This window comes from Culex quinquefasciatus, chromosome 1 (assembly GCF_015732765.1).
Source record: "Culex quinquefasciatus strain JHB chromosome 1, VPISU_Cqui_1.0_pri_paternal, whole genome shotgun sequence".
Lineage (NCBI taxonomy): Eukaryota > Metazoa > Arthropoda > Insecta > Diptera > Culicidae > Culex > Culex quinquefasciatus.
The window spans coordinates 1,710,131-1,727,900 of NC_051861.1; the positions used below are offsets into that span (position 1 = coordinate 1,710,131).

Here is a 17,770-nt window from a genome sequence, read left to right on the forward strand (position 1 = left end):
TGTAGCCGGATCTCACTTAAATGTATGTCAACAATGTCCAGATCCATCATCCGACCCATCGTTGGTTAGGTAATCGAAAGACCTTTCCAACGAGTCTACAACATTGATAATCTGGCAACCCTGCTCGAGTTCTGACCACTTAAGTGATATTTATGCACTATTTTTGTAGCCGGATCTCGCTTAAATGTATGTAAACAATGTCCGGATCCATCATCCAACCCATCGTTGGTTAGGTAATCAAAAGACCTTTCCAACGAGTATAAAACATTGAAGATCTGGCAACCCTGTCTCGAGTTCTGACCACTTAAGTGATATTTATGTACTTTTTTGTAGCTGGAACTCACTTAAATGTATGTAAACAATGTCCGGATCCATCATCCAACCCATTGTTGGTTAGGTAATCGAAAGACCTTTCCAACGAGTCTACAACATTGATAATCTGGCAACCCTGTCTCGAGTTATGACCACTTAAGTGATATTTATGCACTTTTTTTGTAGCCGGATCTCACTTAAATGTATGTAAACAATGTCCGGATCCATCATCCGACCCATCGTTGGTAAGATAATTGAAAGGCCGAGTCTAAAACATTGACGATCTGGCAACCCTATCTCGAGTTCTGACCACTTATGATGCAACTTATGAGCCCTTGAGTGATATGTGTGTTTTTTTTTGTATTCCGGAACTTAACGAAATTAGACGAAATTTGTGTCCAAACCCATCATATCACATATCACCCATTGTTGGAAAAGAGTGAGGAAGGCACCAACCACATAGGTGGATTAAGTCAGTTTTTCATTTAGAACATAATTTTTCATTTTGAAATTTCGAGTTTTTTCTAACTTTGCAGTGTTATTTTTTAGAGTGTTATAATGTTCTACAAAAATGTATTGCAGACAATTACAATAATTTTGATATAAAAACATAAGGAGTTTGCTTATAAACATCACAAGTTATCGCGATATAACGAAAAAAAAAGTTTTAAAAAAGTTGGTCGTCGTCGATCATGGTCGTGGTCACCCGCGACAGACACGGACGACGAAACAAAGAAAAACGCAAAAAGTTACTTTTTCAAAACTTTTTTTTCGTATTATCACGATAACTCGTGATGTTTATATGCAAACCCCTTATGTTTACGTATAAAATTTTTTAGAATTGTCTTTTCTACAACCATGTAGAATATTACTACACTCTAAAAATAAAACACTGCAAAGTTAGAAAAAACACGAAATTTTAAAATGATAATTTTTGTTCAGTATGGAAAAATGACCCTTCTGATTCGAAAAGTACATTAAATTTCCCTTAAAATGACATGTTCCAATAAAATTTACAATCGAGTAACAGAAAATGGGAGGGTTTTTTAAACTTTTTTAGTGTTTTTTTCTATGAAAAATTCGTTTTTTTCAGAATTCTGAGTACTCCATCAAATTAGGCGTCTAATTTTACATAAAAATCTCTTTGACACCAAATTTCTATCTCAGCACCGTTTCAAATTATTGAAAACCACCTCTTTTTTCACACCGCCCCTCCATCACAAGATATCAAAAAACGGACCTTGGATTCGTGATCAGCGACAAAAGTTACCTCCTAAGGACAAAGTTTCACGTAAATCGAAGAGGGGTTGGGGCAACATTCTCCGATTTCGTGTGAGTTGGTAGAGATTCTATTAAAGATTCTATTAGAGAAATACCCTGTTTTCATGGAAATTTTTAATTTTCTTGAAAAAATATTGTTTGAAAAGGGTTGACATAAACTTTGAAAAATATTTGAAACGGCCCAGGCACTTTTGGACTTTTTGCTTATTTTGAATTTTGGAACAATAGGTCGATAAAAGAAAATAAAGTGGAAAAAGTAAATATTTTTTAAATTTTTTATCCTTTTTCTTCACTTAATATGTGCACAAATATGTGATTTGATAACAATAACACAATGTCCTGTTTATGGGTAAAATAAGTGATTTTATAATGAAAATCATCAAAAAAAAAATTAAAAACTAAAATAATGGCCAAATCTCTACTGATTTTGCTTAAAGTTTCACTAATGTCATATTTTGACCAAAAAAAATATGCCTACCTTGATGTAAAACAAACATCTTTATCTGTTTTAAGCAAGACCAAAACATCTTCAATCCTAGGCCAGTAGGTTCTCTTGCGTGGATTTTTCTGGCCTATCGACCACTAATTTTCATATCGATCCGAGAAATTTTTTGCAAAATGGATCACGCCATCGGTTCATACACGATAACAAATTCAAAGCAACATATCAAGAGTTGTTTTTTGAAAAGTCTCTTTAAGCGTTTGTTTTTCAAATAATGTTTTTAAACTTTTTTCGGAAAGCTGAGGTGTAGATAAAAACATAACAGAAATATTGATGTTCATGCAGCGAGTAAGTTGAAAGAAATATGTTTGCCTAGATCACTTTTAACTTTTCATTTTTTTTTCTAGACACCCTAACAACCAACCAACGAGATGATTGCCCCGAGGCGGTGGAGGAAGGGGTTGGAAGTCCATTTATTAGCCGGCGAGTTAAACGTTTCTACCCTCTCACTCACTCTGAAACAGGGAAGGAGAAGGGTAATTGATGATGGTGACGACGATTATGATGATGATGATGATGTTCTGGATTACCCCCGACGTAGCAGCAGTGCTTGGAAATTAAGCGGTTTGCTGACTGATTTTCCACCCGCACTAACTATGCTGTGTTGCTCTGAAGGGGGTGGTGGGATGGTGAGGGTAAGAGAGAGGAAGCAAAAGAGACATCATCCTCTCTCTCGCACTCTCACAAATGCAAAGTGAAGAGCATGGTGGTAACGCGGCGGTGGCTTGAATGAAAAATAAGTACGGCAATCAAGCGATTGTGGGTGAGGGGGTGAATGTGGTGAGGAAGAAGAGGAGGGGCAGGTTAAGGGTGATCTGGAGTAATGCCAGAAGGATAATAATTAGTGAGTGTGGAAGTGAGAGAGGAGCAGTGAAGGGGTGGCTCGAGGAAGAGTAAGACGGAGGGTAGCAGAGATGAATGATAAAGAGGAGAGAAAATTGGAAAAACGATTTAATTTGAATGTCGCTACTTATTCTGCTTGTTGGGGTGGTTCTGAATTAAAGAATGAAATATCTCAGTGTATGAAAAACATATCTATTGATTGTTTTTGCACATTAAAGTTTTTTCCATAGTGGTCTCCAGAAATTGATAGTGTCGCTCTTAAAAACTTTGTTTACAATGCTTTTAATCAATTTTCAAGAGGAAAAATATTTATGTTTATTTTTGTGGTAAGTTAGACAGACAAATACATAGTTTTTCACATAAAAAAGGTATCGTGGAAAATGTAGTTATTTTTGAATATGCTTTCAAAAAAAGTGTTCAATTAGGAATATCGATTTAACTTTGTCAATATTAGTATGTCGTATTTTGATATAAATATATTACATATTAGATAATGAAACCATCTTTTTACAATGAATGTCTGACGGTTGTCTAAGATACGTTCTGAAGTAAGTTTACTCCTTGGTATTTAAAACAATTATTTTAATGACAATAAGTCAAAGTCCTTCAAAATTATATTCATTACATCTCCCAAACACCTCCACCAAACAATAAGCCACTTGTCAAACTGTTAACCCCGGTCCAAAAATACAACGAGCCAAGTCCGGAAGTAGCTCGCAATTGAAATTCACTCATAATTCTGTCCATAATCCCCACCACCAAACTCAGTCCTCGGTTCGCACATAAATTTCCCGTTCCTTCCTCCGACCCCGACCCCGAATCATTGGTTTTCGGCCGAACAAGCACTTTTCTGGCGACGAACTTATGCTATTCTATTATATGATGCGATTACCACGTCATACCTACAAACAACAGTAGCACAGCAGTTATGGAGGGGCAATCAGAGCAAGTTAGGATTTGGAGAAGAAAAAGGGGGAGAGAAAGAAGGGAGAGAATGTTAGGAAGGATGCTGTGCTGTGTCTTGTGTTGATGCTGATGATGCTTTAATTCACTTGTTAGGGCGACGTTTGCTCTCCTGCTCTCGTGGAGTTTCGTTCTCTCTCTCTCCCTTTTTCTCACGAGATTTGAAAGGCCGATCTGAGGGGTTCGCGTTCTCGTTCTTGCCCTCGGGATTCCGGACCATTATATGCTCCTTCGGGGACCACTTTCGGCACACATACCGACATGCACACACACAGTCAAACGCGACCTCTTGCTCATTTTAATGCAGGCGCGCTCTGTTTTCAATAGAAAGAAGGGAAATTATATGGTAGTTAGGGCAATACAAATAAACACTGTATCCATCATAAGTCGAGCGTGGTTCACGGCGAGGAGCAGCAGCAAAAAAAAAAACTGTTGAAGAAATCATTAATTAGTCTAAATGGGTGTTTATGCCGCTCGGGGCCGGGTGAGGGCGGACGTCGTTGTCGTCGTCGTCGTACACACGGTTCGTAGCAACTAAACCGAGAGAAGTATGATTGCTAACGAGGGGAAACGAAAGAGTGTATCTTTTCGTCGTCATCGTCGCCGTCATCATCATCTCATAGAAATATAAGTACTCTGCCACAGAAGCAGCAGTAGCAAGCAATAATACATCACGAAGAGAGCATGATTCTAGGGCGCGCAATCGAAAATAGATTCAAACACACAGGGCAAATGGGCGTGAGTGTGTACGTGTGTGTGTATGTTTGTACGTGTGCCAGAAGGAGCGGCAATTAAATCAAACGATAAGTCCTAGGCAGAATTATTTCTAGTTGGGGGGAGAGACAGAGGGCTGCGCGGAGTGTTTGAAACTATATTAAATTTTATCAATTTATTTTATTTTTTTCCGAAATGTCCTATTATTGATTTGGAAATAAAATACGATAAAATGGGTTGTGATTGTTTATACTAGAACATAATGCACCATGCGTCTACAGTATAATGTAGTGGGAACTCATTTCGATGAAGAACACCCAAAACTGGCAGCGCTAGTCCGAGAGAATGATGGTCTCGAGTCGAGAGAATAGTGGTACCATTCACGGACGCAGAGAACACAGCTCGAGATGGGCGATAGAACTATTCTCTCGAGGTTCATTTGCAAAAAAAGTTCATCCGTCAAACAAAAAACCAAAAGTGTCGACAACGGGAATCGAACCAGAGACCTATGACAAACCAATCCAATGACTTAGCTGCCTCGGCCACCACAGCTTGGTGACCAAGGAGAAGTCAGAAGTCGATGTATGACACTTGTTGGAGATTTATTGATTCAACTAACGAATGAACTCATTTGTTATGATGGTGTGAGTTGCTACCATTATTCTATCGATTTTGGCACTGAGCCCTCAATAAATTTTGAGAGAACGATTATCTCGACTCTGAATTTTGGGTGAAGCATGGTACTTGTAGATCGATTAATATACCGAAAATCGATAACTTTTTCCAAGACCCCGAGCATGGGTAAATAACAAGGGAAATGCGTAATAATACCTTTCTCTGGTATCAATACCAAATTTTGGTATTCCTGGACCCTACACCCAAAGTTAAAGAACGAGAGGATAGTCCTCACGAAAAGAAACGTGAGGAAAGTGCTATTTTGCGAGAGTAAAGTCCTCTCGCGTGTTCATTCGTTCATTAGAACAGTTCATCCTATTGAGTGGCTTATATGGACAAACGACCGCCACTTAGTCACCGAACCATGGTGGCCCATTCGGCAAAGGCACGGTTCAATATGCCGAAGGTCTTGGGTTCGAGTCTCGGTACCGGTTCTTTTTTTTTTTTTGATAAATGAACTTTTTTTGAAAATGAACCATGAGTAAAGTGCTCACGGTAATTTTGGGATTTATCCTCTCCGTCCGCACACAGTACCATTTTACTATCGAATCGTGCTCTTTATCCTCTCGTATGCCGATGCCCAGTTCTGGGTGTATAAAATTTGTCTTGAGGATTATGCAAGAGCAAAATGTGCTATCATACCAATTTAAGGTATTGTTTTGATATTGCAAAATTGCAGAATTTGTCAATGGTCGAACACCACATTTTGGTATTCTTTTGGTATTACAGTGTTTTATCAAATTCTTCTGAAACTATGGGAAAATTTTGACCAATATTGACAAAATAATTAATTTTGCGCTAAAATGATGTCTCAAAGCGAATGCCTTTATTGAAAACCGGAAATTTCAAACTTGATTAGTCTAAGTCAGAATGCCACATTTTGGTATTATTTCGGCATTGAAGTGTTTCATCAAATTCCTCTGAAACTCAGGGAATTTTTTTTATAAATTTTGACGATATAAATAATTGTGCGCTAAAATGATTTGCAACTCAAAAATGTTAAAGCTAATTTCCCTTTTTATTAATGTACCCACTAAGATTTTTTTTTTTAAATCGTTGAAATTTCTCTAAGTCGGGATAACCAAATACTTTGAAAAACGAGTTAATCGACAGATTAGTGAATTTTGGTGAATTTCAATCCAGTTTCATTTTAATAACACTTATTTTTCAATCTTGTTATTTTTTAGAATCTTCAAGAACTTCAAGCACAGGCCGTTCATCAATGACAAATGCATTCGATGTGGTGAAGAATATCACTAAGAACAACATGGAATCATCAGGTGAGTAGATTTGGCTGTTGCATATGGATCATTTCCGTTTTTTCACTACACTGCAACTGTTGCACTAAAAAAGGTATGAAAATACCAAATTTTGGTATTTCTTGTGCAAATACCAGCGACCAAAATGTGCTCTTGGTTGCCCAGTAATAGATGGTAAAATACCATGAAATCATACCAAAATCATGTACGTGAAAGACCACAGGAATACCAAAATCTGATTTTCCAAGGGCGCGGGTATACCTAAAATTAAAACCATGGCAATACCAAGTTTTGGTATTCAAGCAATGTTCAAGATTCCAAGATGGCGGCCAAAATGGTGATATTGAAATACTGAGAATTTGGGGTCACAGAACTCATATTTGATGTTAAAAGTAAGAAATTACAAAAATCCGAGGATTCGATTATGATTCGATTATCTAAAGTCCCATACAAACCTTCGGATAATCGAAACTTCGGATAATCGAGGCATCGGATAATCCAGCCTGGACCGTATTTCCAACTTTTTTCTAAATTCGGATGTTGGAGAATATAAGACAAAGGAAGGATTTAGGACACATGGTCATCAAGTCAAAATAAAGCCACATCACTTTTCAAGTGCCATCAACCGATCACCACTTTATTCCGGCTTCAGGTTCGTACGGATGTAGTTCAGCACCTTGGCCAGCTGAGCCGGCACGTACTTGCCCTGGGGATGGTAACCGAGCGCATCTGCCACGTAGGTCACCTCGACGGTTTCACCCTCCGGCGTCGGGTACTTGTAGTATCCGTTGACGTTGTTGGCATCTCCCTCGGCACGGGCCACCGTTCCGTCGTCCAGTTCGAGGTTGTGCTTGAAGGTTCCGTCGGCGGCAATGTCCAGCTCCTGGGTCTTGACCATCACTTCGGGGCGGGCTTCCGAGGCAACCACGGCCAACAGGGCAACGGCGAGGGCGATCTGAGGGGAGAAGACCTTAAATAAGAAATGTAATTACAGCTTATGAACACAATTGGCTTACCAAAAATTTCATGTTGACGATTTTTAAGGTTGATTCGGCACTTCTGGACGATATCGGCAAACGATGGCAAACTGAACTGGCCGAGACACCGCGTCTGGACCTCCTTATATAGCAGGTTGCCTTCTCATAAAATCTAACAAGATCACCAGATGCCGCCCAGAAGTTCAGAACATCCTCGTAGTAGCTTCTACTTCTTCTCCCTGTTGATCGCCTGCGCTAAGAACTGTTCCTGTTTGGGGGTTGCAATAACTGGGAGGCTGGGCCCAAACACCTGTGGCCAAAAAGCCCCACCAACTCGGGTTCTAAACGTGAGAGACGATATAACAAGTTCTTGTCGGGATCATTATTATTATTGCCCCTCTCGACGCGGAGGATCATCACCGGGATGATGGCCCGGTATGGTTTGGTTCGGGAAAAGTTCACTGTGATTTGCATAAATTTCCGATGACAATATTTTATGGGCTGAATTGTGTGGCCCCCAAAGCCGAGTCCAAAGATGAAAGCAAAAGTGGAGTCCGCAGCAGTGTCGCGAAAGGATTTCTTCAAGATTTGCCAAATCACTCTTATAGTCATCATCGACCCGAAAATTTCGACGAATCTAACTTGTATCCCAAAATTTCGCTAAGAACAACCACCAGATCCGGTAACGAAGTTCGGCTCATCCCTCGATTCTTGAGAAACCAGCAGAAATCTGAGTCATTCACAAAATTGAAACTGGTTTATAGGTTGCACCATGGGGCCAGTAATTAGTTAGAGTTTCAACTGATCTTTCTCTTTCGTTCATGCTTCGCGACTCATTGACGAACGCACGTGCAGCCGATTCAAATGGCAACTTTACTTGAAAGTTCAAAAGTGTCAACGAAATGAGTTGTGATCGGTCACATCTAATGAGGGAACCATCAGGTTTTTAATAAACATTAAAATTTGCATCACTTTAACTAGCCACTTTATCGTCTCTCTTAGGAGAAAGAGCTATTAAAGTTGTTCCGCCAAACTGTGGAAGACGATTAGTAAAAAGCTTGTGCGACTATTAATTCCAATAAGATCCTATCGATTACCCCCTCCGAAACTCGAAATTCAAAATAGTGTGACTATTTTATGGTTAGCGCCAAAGGAGCGTGCAATAAAATTTAAAATTAGAGAGCCAGGGAGAGAGAGAGAGAAGGCTCGTCAGCACTTATCAGCATCTCACATCGGGAGAGCAATTTAACGACAAACTAATTTTGAGTTGTGCGTTTCAGCGCGTCCTGATAAGCTGCATATATGGTCAAGCTTTTTTTTTTGTTTTAGTCACTGTTGATGAACCACTATTTAAATAGGAACACGTTTGATGGGTGTGGAATTGATGGGTTTGCCGAACGGGACATTTTTGATGAGTTTGAGATGATGAGGACGCACGATTTGATAAAGTTTTTGAGCAACATTTCAAATATGCTCAGAGATTTTACTTTCTATATTTGCTTTTTTTATAAAGCCATTGCTAATTTTATTTCAAGTTTTTGGCCCTTCAAAATTTTAGTTGAAATTAATGCACAAAAAAGTTATTTTTTATGAATAAAAAAATATTGTTTTTATGAGAGCAATTCTCTACCAAAACCGGAAATGGATTTTATTTGTATTTTTTGATTTGACTCAAACTTTGTGGGGTCCTTCCCTATGGCTATTTTGTGTCATTGGTTCACCCATACAAGTCTCCATACAATTTTGGCTGCTGTCACGGGTATGAATCTTCAAGCAATTTCAATATGGCGACTTGTATCAGAAGAAAGTGAGGCATTTTCGCTAGTTCTCACTGTTCTGTGTTCTGCGTGCACGTCCGCAAACATCGACCACGCACATACTAACACAAAGCGCCACCAAGAGGCAAAAGGTGATTACGAATATTTTTTACAATTTTGTTACAAAATGTGCGGTTTTGCAAAAACAAATAACAAAACCAACTTTTAAGTGTAGTTCGACTGTCAAACTTGTAATTCGTTGCTGATTTGTTCGAAAATTTGTTAAAAATATTATTTTTTTTTGCAGCACTGCTTTTGGACGGACATTTTTGTTGTCACCTTCTGGTCTTTGGATTAGCCATGGATAATTTCGCAGTGTAATAAACAGGGCAGCTACCACCACGTGGCGCCACTGTTTCGAATGAGAAAATGATACAGGTTTTTCAGACGAGTTTCAATCCCGTGCTGCTGCTTCTTAAAGCGGCTGTATCTCGGCAACCCGAGGTCCAATCTTCAATGTCTCTTAGACAATTTTATAGCAAATTTTCTGAACCTTTCAAAAAAATATTTTTAAAAATGGTCGCTCATGGTCACTATTTTTAAAAATCAAAAAACTGTAAATATTTTGCTAAAATCAAACTTTCGGTGGCTATATCTTGAAAACGGAGCCCTTTATCAAAAAAAATTGTAGAGTAGTTTTCGATTGCAAATTCAATTTTGCATTAAAAAATAACTTCAAATTTGTTTTTGCATGAAATTTGGATTTTTTTCCAAAAATCACTATTTTTCAAAAAATCATAACTTGGCGGCAGATTTTTTGACCATGTTTCTCTATGGCTCAAAAGTTGCGGATTTTAGTCCCCTAAAACATATCAAAAAATCTCGGAAATCAAAAAATACGTATTTTGGGAAATTGAGTTTTAGTAAAAAAAAAGTTGATAAAAAAATTTGCAAATTTTTTTTCCGTGTACCTATTTTTTTCTCAATTATTGTCCTCAACAATACCTACAACTTTGCCCAAGACACCAAATTGATCAGAAAATTCACTCAAAAGTTACAGCTGTTTGAATATTTACGTACCATTTTTGTATGGACAGCAGCCAAAATTGTATGGAGACTTGTATGGGTGAACCAATGACACAAAATAGCCATAGGGAAGGCCCCCACAAAGTTTGAGTCAAATTAAAAAATACAAAAAATAAAAATGGTCGAAATCGGCCGATTTCGTAGAGAGTTGCTCATGAATAAAAATTAAACATAGAAAAAAAATCATAATTTCTCTGATATTTTGCAAAATGTATAACAGTAGCTAAATTTTAATGTTGTGTAAAGCATTTTTTGATATTTTTTGTTTCAAAATTTCGAAAATTAGGCTTAAAATTTTTAAGCTAGAGCATTGCAAATATTTTAAAATTAATGACGCATCCTCTCCAACAAATGCATTGTTATTATTTCTTTTTCAAAAACTTCAAGATTGCAATGAAAACAGTGCACCATTCATTTTTGCATACTACACACGTACTACACACGTCGGTCGATCTTTTTTTATAATATTGTCGAAATTTCAACGTTAATTTCAAAAGCTAAAATCTTACACGAAAAATTCTTTAAAATTGATAGGAATGCTGAAAAATACATTGAAAAGTACATTGAAAAATACAAAAAAAAAACGAACAAAATAAAATATCGAAAATCTAGTATATTTCTCCGAATGCCGAAATTTTTTAAGGTCTTTACTGCGATAAACTCACACAGAAATAAATAACAAAAAATGAGAGAAATTGCAAAGGAATGCTTATGTTCGAGATAATGCGAACCTCGATAAAATATTTTTTATTAAAAATCTTTTTTTTTTATAAGACTGGTACAAATTTTATTTTAAGTTTTTGTCACCTCCACCCCCTCCCCCTCCCCTTAAAGTTGGCCCGAAAAATCAAGGGGCAAAATATTTTCTTTAAAAAACTTCAAAATTTCAAAAAAATGTATTTGCAATCAGATGAAATTGATTTAAAATGCATTCCCTTGCGTTTTAAATCATTTTTAGCATGCTTAGGTTGATTTAGACATCTTTAGAATTTTTGAAAATTATCGATGTTTAGTATCGCTAAAAGATTTTTTTCGCTATTATTTTGTTATCGTCAATTCTTACTTTTATTGAAAACTAACTATTGCAAAACAACTGTCCAATTTTTCCGGGTTTTGAATTTCCCGGGAAACGGGAAAAATATTTTTGAAATCCCGGGAATTCCCGGGATCCCGGGAAATTTTTTAAACAGTCATAAAATCTTTGTTTTCATTAAATTTGTTATGTTTTTCATGTTTTTCATTTTTCATAGAATTAGCTCAATATTGTAAATTGGTGATAATCTTTACTTAAATCTGAACAAGAAAAGCAGTTTTTAGTTAGTTTAAAAAATATTAAAAATGTCTGTTTTTTGTTCATTGTGTTGGATTTATTTTGAATGAATCATAATATTTAATCCAATGTGATTCAAATTATTTCATATTAATAATCACAATATTCTTATTAATTTATTTCTTTAATTTTTTTATATGAAATTACTACAAAAGCTTCAAAAAATCATTGTATCTGTAAAAAACAAGAAACGATAACAAAAAAAAAATGAATCCATCCAATGTAAATTTTTCAGAAAAGTTTAGAATTTTATGTTTTATTGAAAACATATTTTACAAACAATCTTTAAATCACTACCGCCAACTGGGGGAAATCGGGACAGCAATCTGAATTCGTACAGAATTTTTTAGAGCAATAAATTTGAACATTTGTGTACTAATTGCTTTGTTGATCAAAAAAATATCAGAACATAATGCTGTCTTAATTCGTTACTATTGTCCTAAATTTCCCCAGATGCCGATGTTTGATGAAAAATAATAAAATATGATTTTTTTCAAGTTTAAAATCATCATTAAACGTAAATATTTGAAAAATAAATAAAATTGAATGGAAAATATTTAAAGCGCTAGGCATTTTGCGGATCCGTAAACTAAAATTTTAATAGTTTTTCCTTACAAGCCAAATAAATGTTGATATATGCCGAATACAAATTTGCTAATGCTTTAAAAATGTTACTAAGTATTCAACTGTTCATCTGTTTACACAACCAAATCTGAGTTTCCTGAACCGGGGACAAAATATCCAAAATCCCGGGATTCGGGAATTCCCGGTTTAGGGAAAATCCCGGGTTTTTTATCCCGGGAATTCTCGGGTTGGACGCACTATGTTTGACATACAATTCCATTCAAAAAGCTTTTTTTCTGAGTTGCAAAAAAGATGGTAAGCAACTCATTGCAAAACTTGATTTTTTCAGCACTCGCCGTATTTATCAAACTCGGTAAACCTAGTTGGATGAATGTACGGCTCGTGCTGAAAAAATCGTTTTTTGCAACTTGTTACATAAACTACTATTGCCTTTTTCTATTTAACACACCTTTGTCCTTCTCTAATTAGCAATAATTTATTTCCACTTATTTGAAAAAACGTTAGCAATATTAAGTTTAGGAAGTGGTTATAATTAATTAATTTATTAAAATTAATTTAAAAATAACACAATTCAAGAATGTTTATAGAAATGGAATGAGAAGAAGGTAAATTTATTTTTCTAAAGTAATGAGTTAAAAATTCATTCATAATTTTATTTATTGAGACATGTACTCATTGAAGAATCTGGCAACGCTGATCATGCTAACGCTTCCCAACGCTAAAACGTGCAAACATAAAACGAAAAGCAAAACAGACCCACCTCACTCACACCACCAACCGGCATGCTCAAATCAGCAATATGAATGAAGCATACTCGACAAAAAATACATGAACGAACTACCCGAACAGGTCGGTGCTTCATTCATTTCGCATCAGTTGCCGGTAGAGTTTGCACCGCCGTCCGCATCGCACCGCATAATGGCGCAAGTATTTTTCGGCCAGATTATTCACGCCAAGTCCTTCGACGAGCTGGAACTGCTCGCCGACGGTTATCTGGCCGTCCGGGAGGGTAAGGTGAGTTTCGGGGGGGTTTGAACTTTTAAACAGGTTGTTTAGCGTTGATAGCACGTGGACTTGACCTTGACTTGCGTGTGTGTGTGTGTTTGTGTGAGTTGTTTTTAATCTTGTGTCTTTTGCGCTTAGATTGTCGCAATTGGGCCGAAGGCCGACTTTGAGTCGCTTCCGAAGAAGGACTCGTACGAGAAGGTTGAGCTGAGCGAAGCTCAGTTTTTGCTGCCGGGATTCGTTGATTGCCACATTCATGCGCCTCAGGCGCCTAACATTGGGTTGGGGCTGGATAAGGATTTGCTGGGTTGGCTGAATGCGTACACGTTTCCGTTGGAGTCCCAGTACAAGGATGTGGACTTTGCCCGGCATGTGTACAGTTTGGTCGTGCGGGACACGATCGCCGCTGGGACCACGTGCGCGTGCTACTTTGCCACGATCTACAACGATAGCAACAAGGTGCTCGCGGAGGAGATCATACGCCAGGGACAGCGGGCATTTGTGGGGAAGGTCTCGTCGAACCGACTCTGTCCGGATAACTATGTGTGAGTATGGGATCAACATGGATTGGAATAGCATAACTTATTTGGGTATTATCATTGTAGGGAATCCTGTACAGATAGCTCAGTCCAGGACAACATCGAGTTCATCGAGTACCTACTTGCGAAGAAAGTAGATCGCGTTCAACCGATCATCACGCCCAGGTTCGCGATCACCTGCGATATGGCGTTGATGAAGAAGCTCGGAGAGCTTGCGGAACGCTACAAGTTGAACATTCAATCGCACATCTCCGAAAACCTCGGCGAAGTGTCCACGGTGAAGGAATTCTACCCGGAAAGTAAGAACTACTCTGACGTCTACGACGAAGCTAAGCTGTTGACCAATCGGTGCGTAATGGCCCACGGAGTCCACCTCGAAGACGATGAGTTGAAAGTATTCAGTGCCCGGGGATCCTCGGTGGCGCACTGCCCTACGTCCAACACCAACCTGGGCTCCGGGATGTGTGACGTGAAGCGTCTGCTGAAGGCCAACGTAAAGGTTGGGCTCGAACGGACGTGTCCGGCGGCAACCGGATCGGCATTATTGACGTGATGCGGGCCGCGTTGGACGTTTCGCACCATTTGAACATGATGAAGAAGCAGGACGTCAAGGGAACTGGGAAGGTTGTACCGGGGTCACCGAGAACGAGCAGTATGTGCCAATGAACTACAAACAAGTCGTTTATCTGGCAACGCTTGGCGGTGCGGAGGGTGAGTTGTTTTATTTTTCTGTTTAGAGATAAGACGCTTAAGAGCTTGGTGATTGTTCAATTTGGCACATTGATTCAAAAGTTTGTGATGGACGCACGAATGTTATCTGTTGAGACGCGACCGGTATTGAATAACACTTTTTTTACGACAATTTTACCTTTCTCAACTGAAAGTCACGTACTTGCGTGCAGCTAACGGTACATGCACCATTCGTATAAAGATTCCGGGTTGTCCACAGTCGAAAGCATTCTTCGCAAAATGCTGATCCAAGCGGTTTTAGTTGCACTGCTCGCAATATCCAAAACCTACGCGATCAGCGATCACAATGCCGTGTTCAAAAGTCCGCTGCACGCTCGAGCCGAGTGCGTCAAGTACCGGATGGCGCAGAACACGACGTTGATCGGAAGTCCGCTGCGCAGTGACGAGGAGTCGACGTGTGTCTGCCGGTGCGAGCTGATCAAGCTGGGGCTGTGGGATAGCTGTCGGGGGCATCAACTGGAGGTTCCTTCGGATCAGTATTACGACCCGGATGAGGATGATCGATCCTACCGGGAGCGGCTGAGACAGTGTCTTAAGGAGCGGTTGACATCGGAGAAAAATCAGTGTAGCAAGTCGTTTGTGTACTACAAGTGTTACAACGATCAGTATGGGACGGTTTTCTTGAATCGGCTTGGTTACGTTCCAAGTGGACAGTTGAAGCACGAGCAAATAGTGAGGAATTGTGCACGGATTTTACAGCTTTCGAAGGGTGATCTCAAGACGATCGCTGAAAATCCGCTTCAAGCCGATAAAAGTGGGAAGTGTTTATTCCGATGCTTCTTGATCCGTGAAGGTCTGTACAGTGATCATGGGGGATTTAACGAAGAACGTGTATTTGCTCAATTTGCCAAGAAAAATAATCGAGAATTATTCTTGAGAAGACTTCAACAATGCTACGATCGTCTCCGGAGTGAATGTTGGGATCGTTGTACGCTAGCTACCAGACTGGTACAAGATTGTTTGGACTAAAACGCGACTGCTTTGGATAACATCTTGTCTGCTTTGGGTAGCATAACTGCTGAGTAACGGCAGTCAAAACAACAAGTTTTTTACGTTCATGTGCACCAAATAAAAACCCCATCCCGTAACAATTACCCTCGTCACAATGCTGAATCTACTTGCTCGAACAACTTTCCTCGGTGGAGTCATCGTACTTGCAGCATATCACAATGCCAACTTCAAGAGCACCAACTCAGCTCGCCAGGAGTGCGTCCTCTATCGAGACGTTCAGAATCTCACCCTAATCGGAACACGCTTCCGCAGTGACCTGGAATCAACCTGCGTGTGCCGCTGCGAACTGATCAAGATTGGCCTCTGGACGGACGCACTCGGACATCTAGAGATCCCGACGATGCAGTTCTACAACGGCGATCCAAACAACCTAACCTTCTTGGAAAATGTCCGAGAATGCGTATCGGAAATTCCTCCCAACCTGGACCTGTGCTACCGTGCGTTCAAGTACTACAAGTGCTACGTGTCCTACTTTGGCGACGTCAACCTCGATTTACCACGTTTTGTGCCGTCAACCGACCTCCAGCAGCAGCAAACCGTAGTAGACTGCGCCAGAATTCTACAAATCTCCCACCAAGATCTGCGATCGATCGCAGCAACCCTCTGCTCGAGTCCACCCAGAGCAAATGCCTGCTGCGATGCTTCCTCATCCGACAGGGTTTCTTCAGCGACGAAACGGGTCCGAACCGGACACGGCTCTTTGCGCAGTTTGCCACGGTCAACGACGAGAGGAGCTTTCGGTACAGCTTCGGGAAGTGCTACCAACGGCTGCAGGATGAAAGCTGGGACCGGTGCAGCTTCGCGGCACGCATCGTGACCGATTGTCTGTCGTACACGTCGGTGGCGTTGGAGCAGATTACGGCCGCTATTGGGGCGGTTGCGCATGGTGGGGGGTGTTGAATGTTTTGTTAGAATTTTAACATTTAAAAATATTTATTTGTTTGCTTAATATTGCATTAAATTATACCGTAATAAAAATTTCTTATTTATGGAAATACCTGTAGTTTCCTTCACAGAAAACAGAAATTTAATTTATTTTTACAAAATATACAAAAACAAAATCACAAAAATACAAAAAATACAAAAATACAAAAATACAAAAATACAAAAATACAAAAATACAAAAATACAAAAATACAAAAATACAAAAATACAAAAATACAAAAATACAAAATTCAAAAATACAAAAATACAAAAATACAAAAATACAAAAATACAAAAATACAAAAATACAAAAATACAAAAATACAAAAATACAAAAATACAAAAATACAAAAATACAAAATACAAAAATACAAAAATACAAAAATACAAAAATACAAAAATACAAAAATACAAAAATACAAAAATACAAAAATACAAAATACAAAAATACAAAAATACAAAAATACAAAAATACAAAAATACAAAAATACAAAAATACAAAAATACAAAAATACAAAATACAAAAATACAAAAATACAAAAATACAAAAATACAAAAATACAAAAATACAAAAATACAAAAATACAAAAATACAAAAATACAAAAATACAAAAATACAAAAATACAAAAATACAAAAATACAAAAATACAAAAATACAAAAATACAAAAATACAAAAATACAAAAAAAAATACAAAAATACAAAAATACAAAAATACAAAAATACAAAAATACAAAAATACAAAAATACAAAAATACAAAAATACAAAAATACAAAAATACAAAATTGTAATTAACCTTAAACCATTTTCAGCCATGGCCATCGCCGACAAGGTCGGCAACTTCACCGTCGGCAAAGAGTTTGACGCCCTGCTCGTAGACACCTCCGTTGGGCCCATCAATCGCTACAAGCTGCCATCGGTGCTGACGGAGCAGAAATCCCCCGACGAGCTGCTCCTGGAACAGCTGCAAAAGTTCGTGTACGTCGGCGACGACCGCAACATTGTCCGCGTGTTCGTCGCAGGTCAACAGGTCAAATAGTGTGGCTTGAAACACGCAAAATTTACAACATTCCAGTTGAATGATCAAATCAGAACCAGTGGAATATAAAAACAAGTGTTATAACGTGACGTGCTAAATATTTCGACGAAATAAACGAACAAAACAAAAAAGCGACATTCATTCTCTCGTCTGGTTCCGAACCGTCATCATCGTCTCAACGATGATCATCATGACTTCCACCTAGCGTCGTACCTGG

General features: G+C 38.5%; 4 protein-coding genes across 4 annotated transcripts; 3 read left to right on the forward strand and 1 right to left on the reverse strand.

Annotated features, from left to right (window-relative positions):
• Positions 1–7,157: 7,157 nt before the first annotated feature.
• Positions 7,158–7,712, reverse strand: LOC6032081 (larval cuticle protein LCP-17). Its single transcript, XM_001842695.2, has 2 exons — positions 7,566–7,712; positions 7,158–7,504 (listed from the first exon to the last, which is right to left on the reverse strand). The coding sequence occupies exons 1-2, from the start codon at positions 7,575–7,577 to the stop codon at positions 7,187–7,189; spliced, it is 330 nt and encodes a 109-aa protein (XP_001842747.1). The 5' UTR covers positions 7,578–7,712; the 3' UTR covers positions 7,158–7,186.
• Positions 7,713–13,103: 5,391 nt separating this feature from the next.
• On the forward strand, positions 13,104–17,686 carry LOC119765670 (guanine deaminase). Its single transcript, XM_038250059.1, is given in 6 exon segments — positions 13,104–13,298; positions 13,428–13,834; positions 13,895–14,334; positions 14,337–14,449; positions 14,452–14,539; positions 17,327–17,686. Coding segments are annotated over 6 exon segments (1,461 nt in total). The 5' UTR covers positions 13,104–13,112; the 3' UTR covers positions 17,554–17,686.
• LOC119765672 (general odorant-binding protein 45-like) lies at positions 14,554–15,566 on the forward strand. Its single transcript, XM_038250060.1, has one exon. It carries the CDS (start codon positions 14,741–14,743, stop codon positions 15,545–15,547), a length of 807 nt encoding a protein of 268 aa, XP_038105988.1. The 5' UTR covers positions 14,554–14,740; the 3' UTR covers positions 15,548–15,566.
• On the forward strand, positions 15,650–16,559 carry LOC119765673 (general odorant-binding protein 45-like). The gene has a single exon (XM_038250061.1). It carries the CDS (start codon positions 15,684–15,686, stop codon positions 16,404–16,406), a length of 723 nt encoding a protein of 240 aa, XP_038105989.1. The 5' UTR covers positions 15,650–15,683; the 3' UTR covers positions 16,407–16,559.
• Positions 17,687–17,770: the final 84 nt, after the last annotated feature.

Bases quoted from the DNA above. Each gene is read 5' to 3' on its own strand.
- LOC119765672 (XM_038250060.1), top strand. From the start codon at position 14,741: ATGCACCATTCGTATAAAGATTCCGGGTTGTCCACAGTCGAAAGCATT.
- LOC119765673 (XM_038250061.1), top strand. From the start codon at position 15,684: ATGCTGAATCTACTTGCTCGAACAACTTTCCTCGGTGGAGTCATCGTA.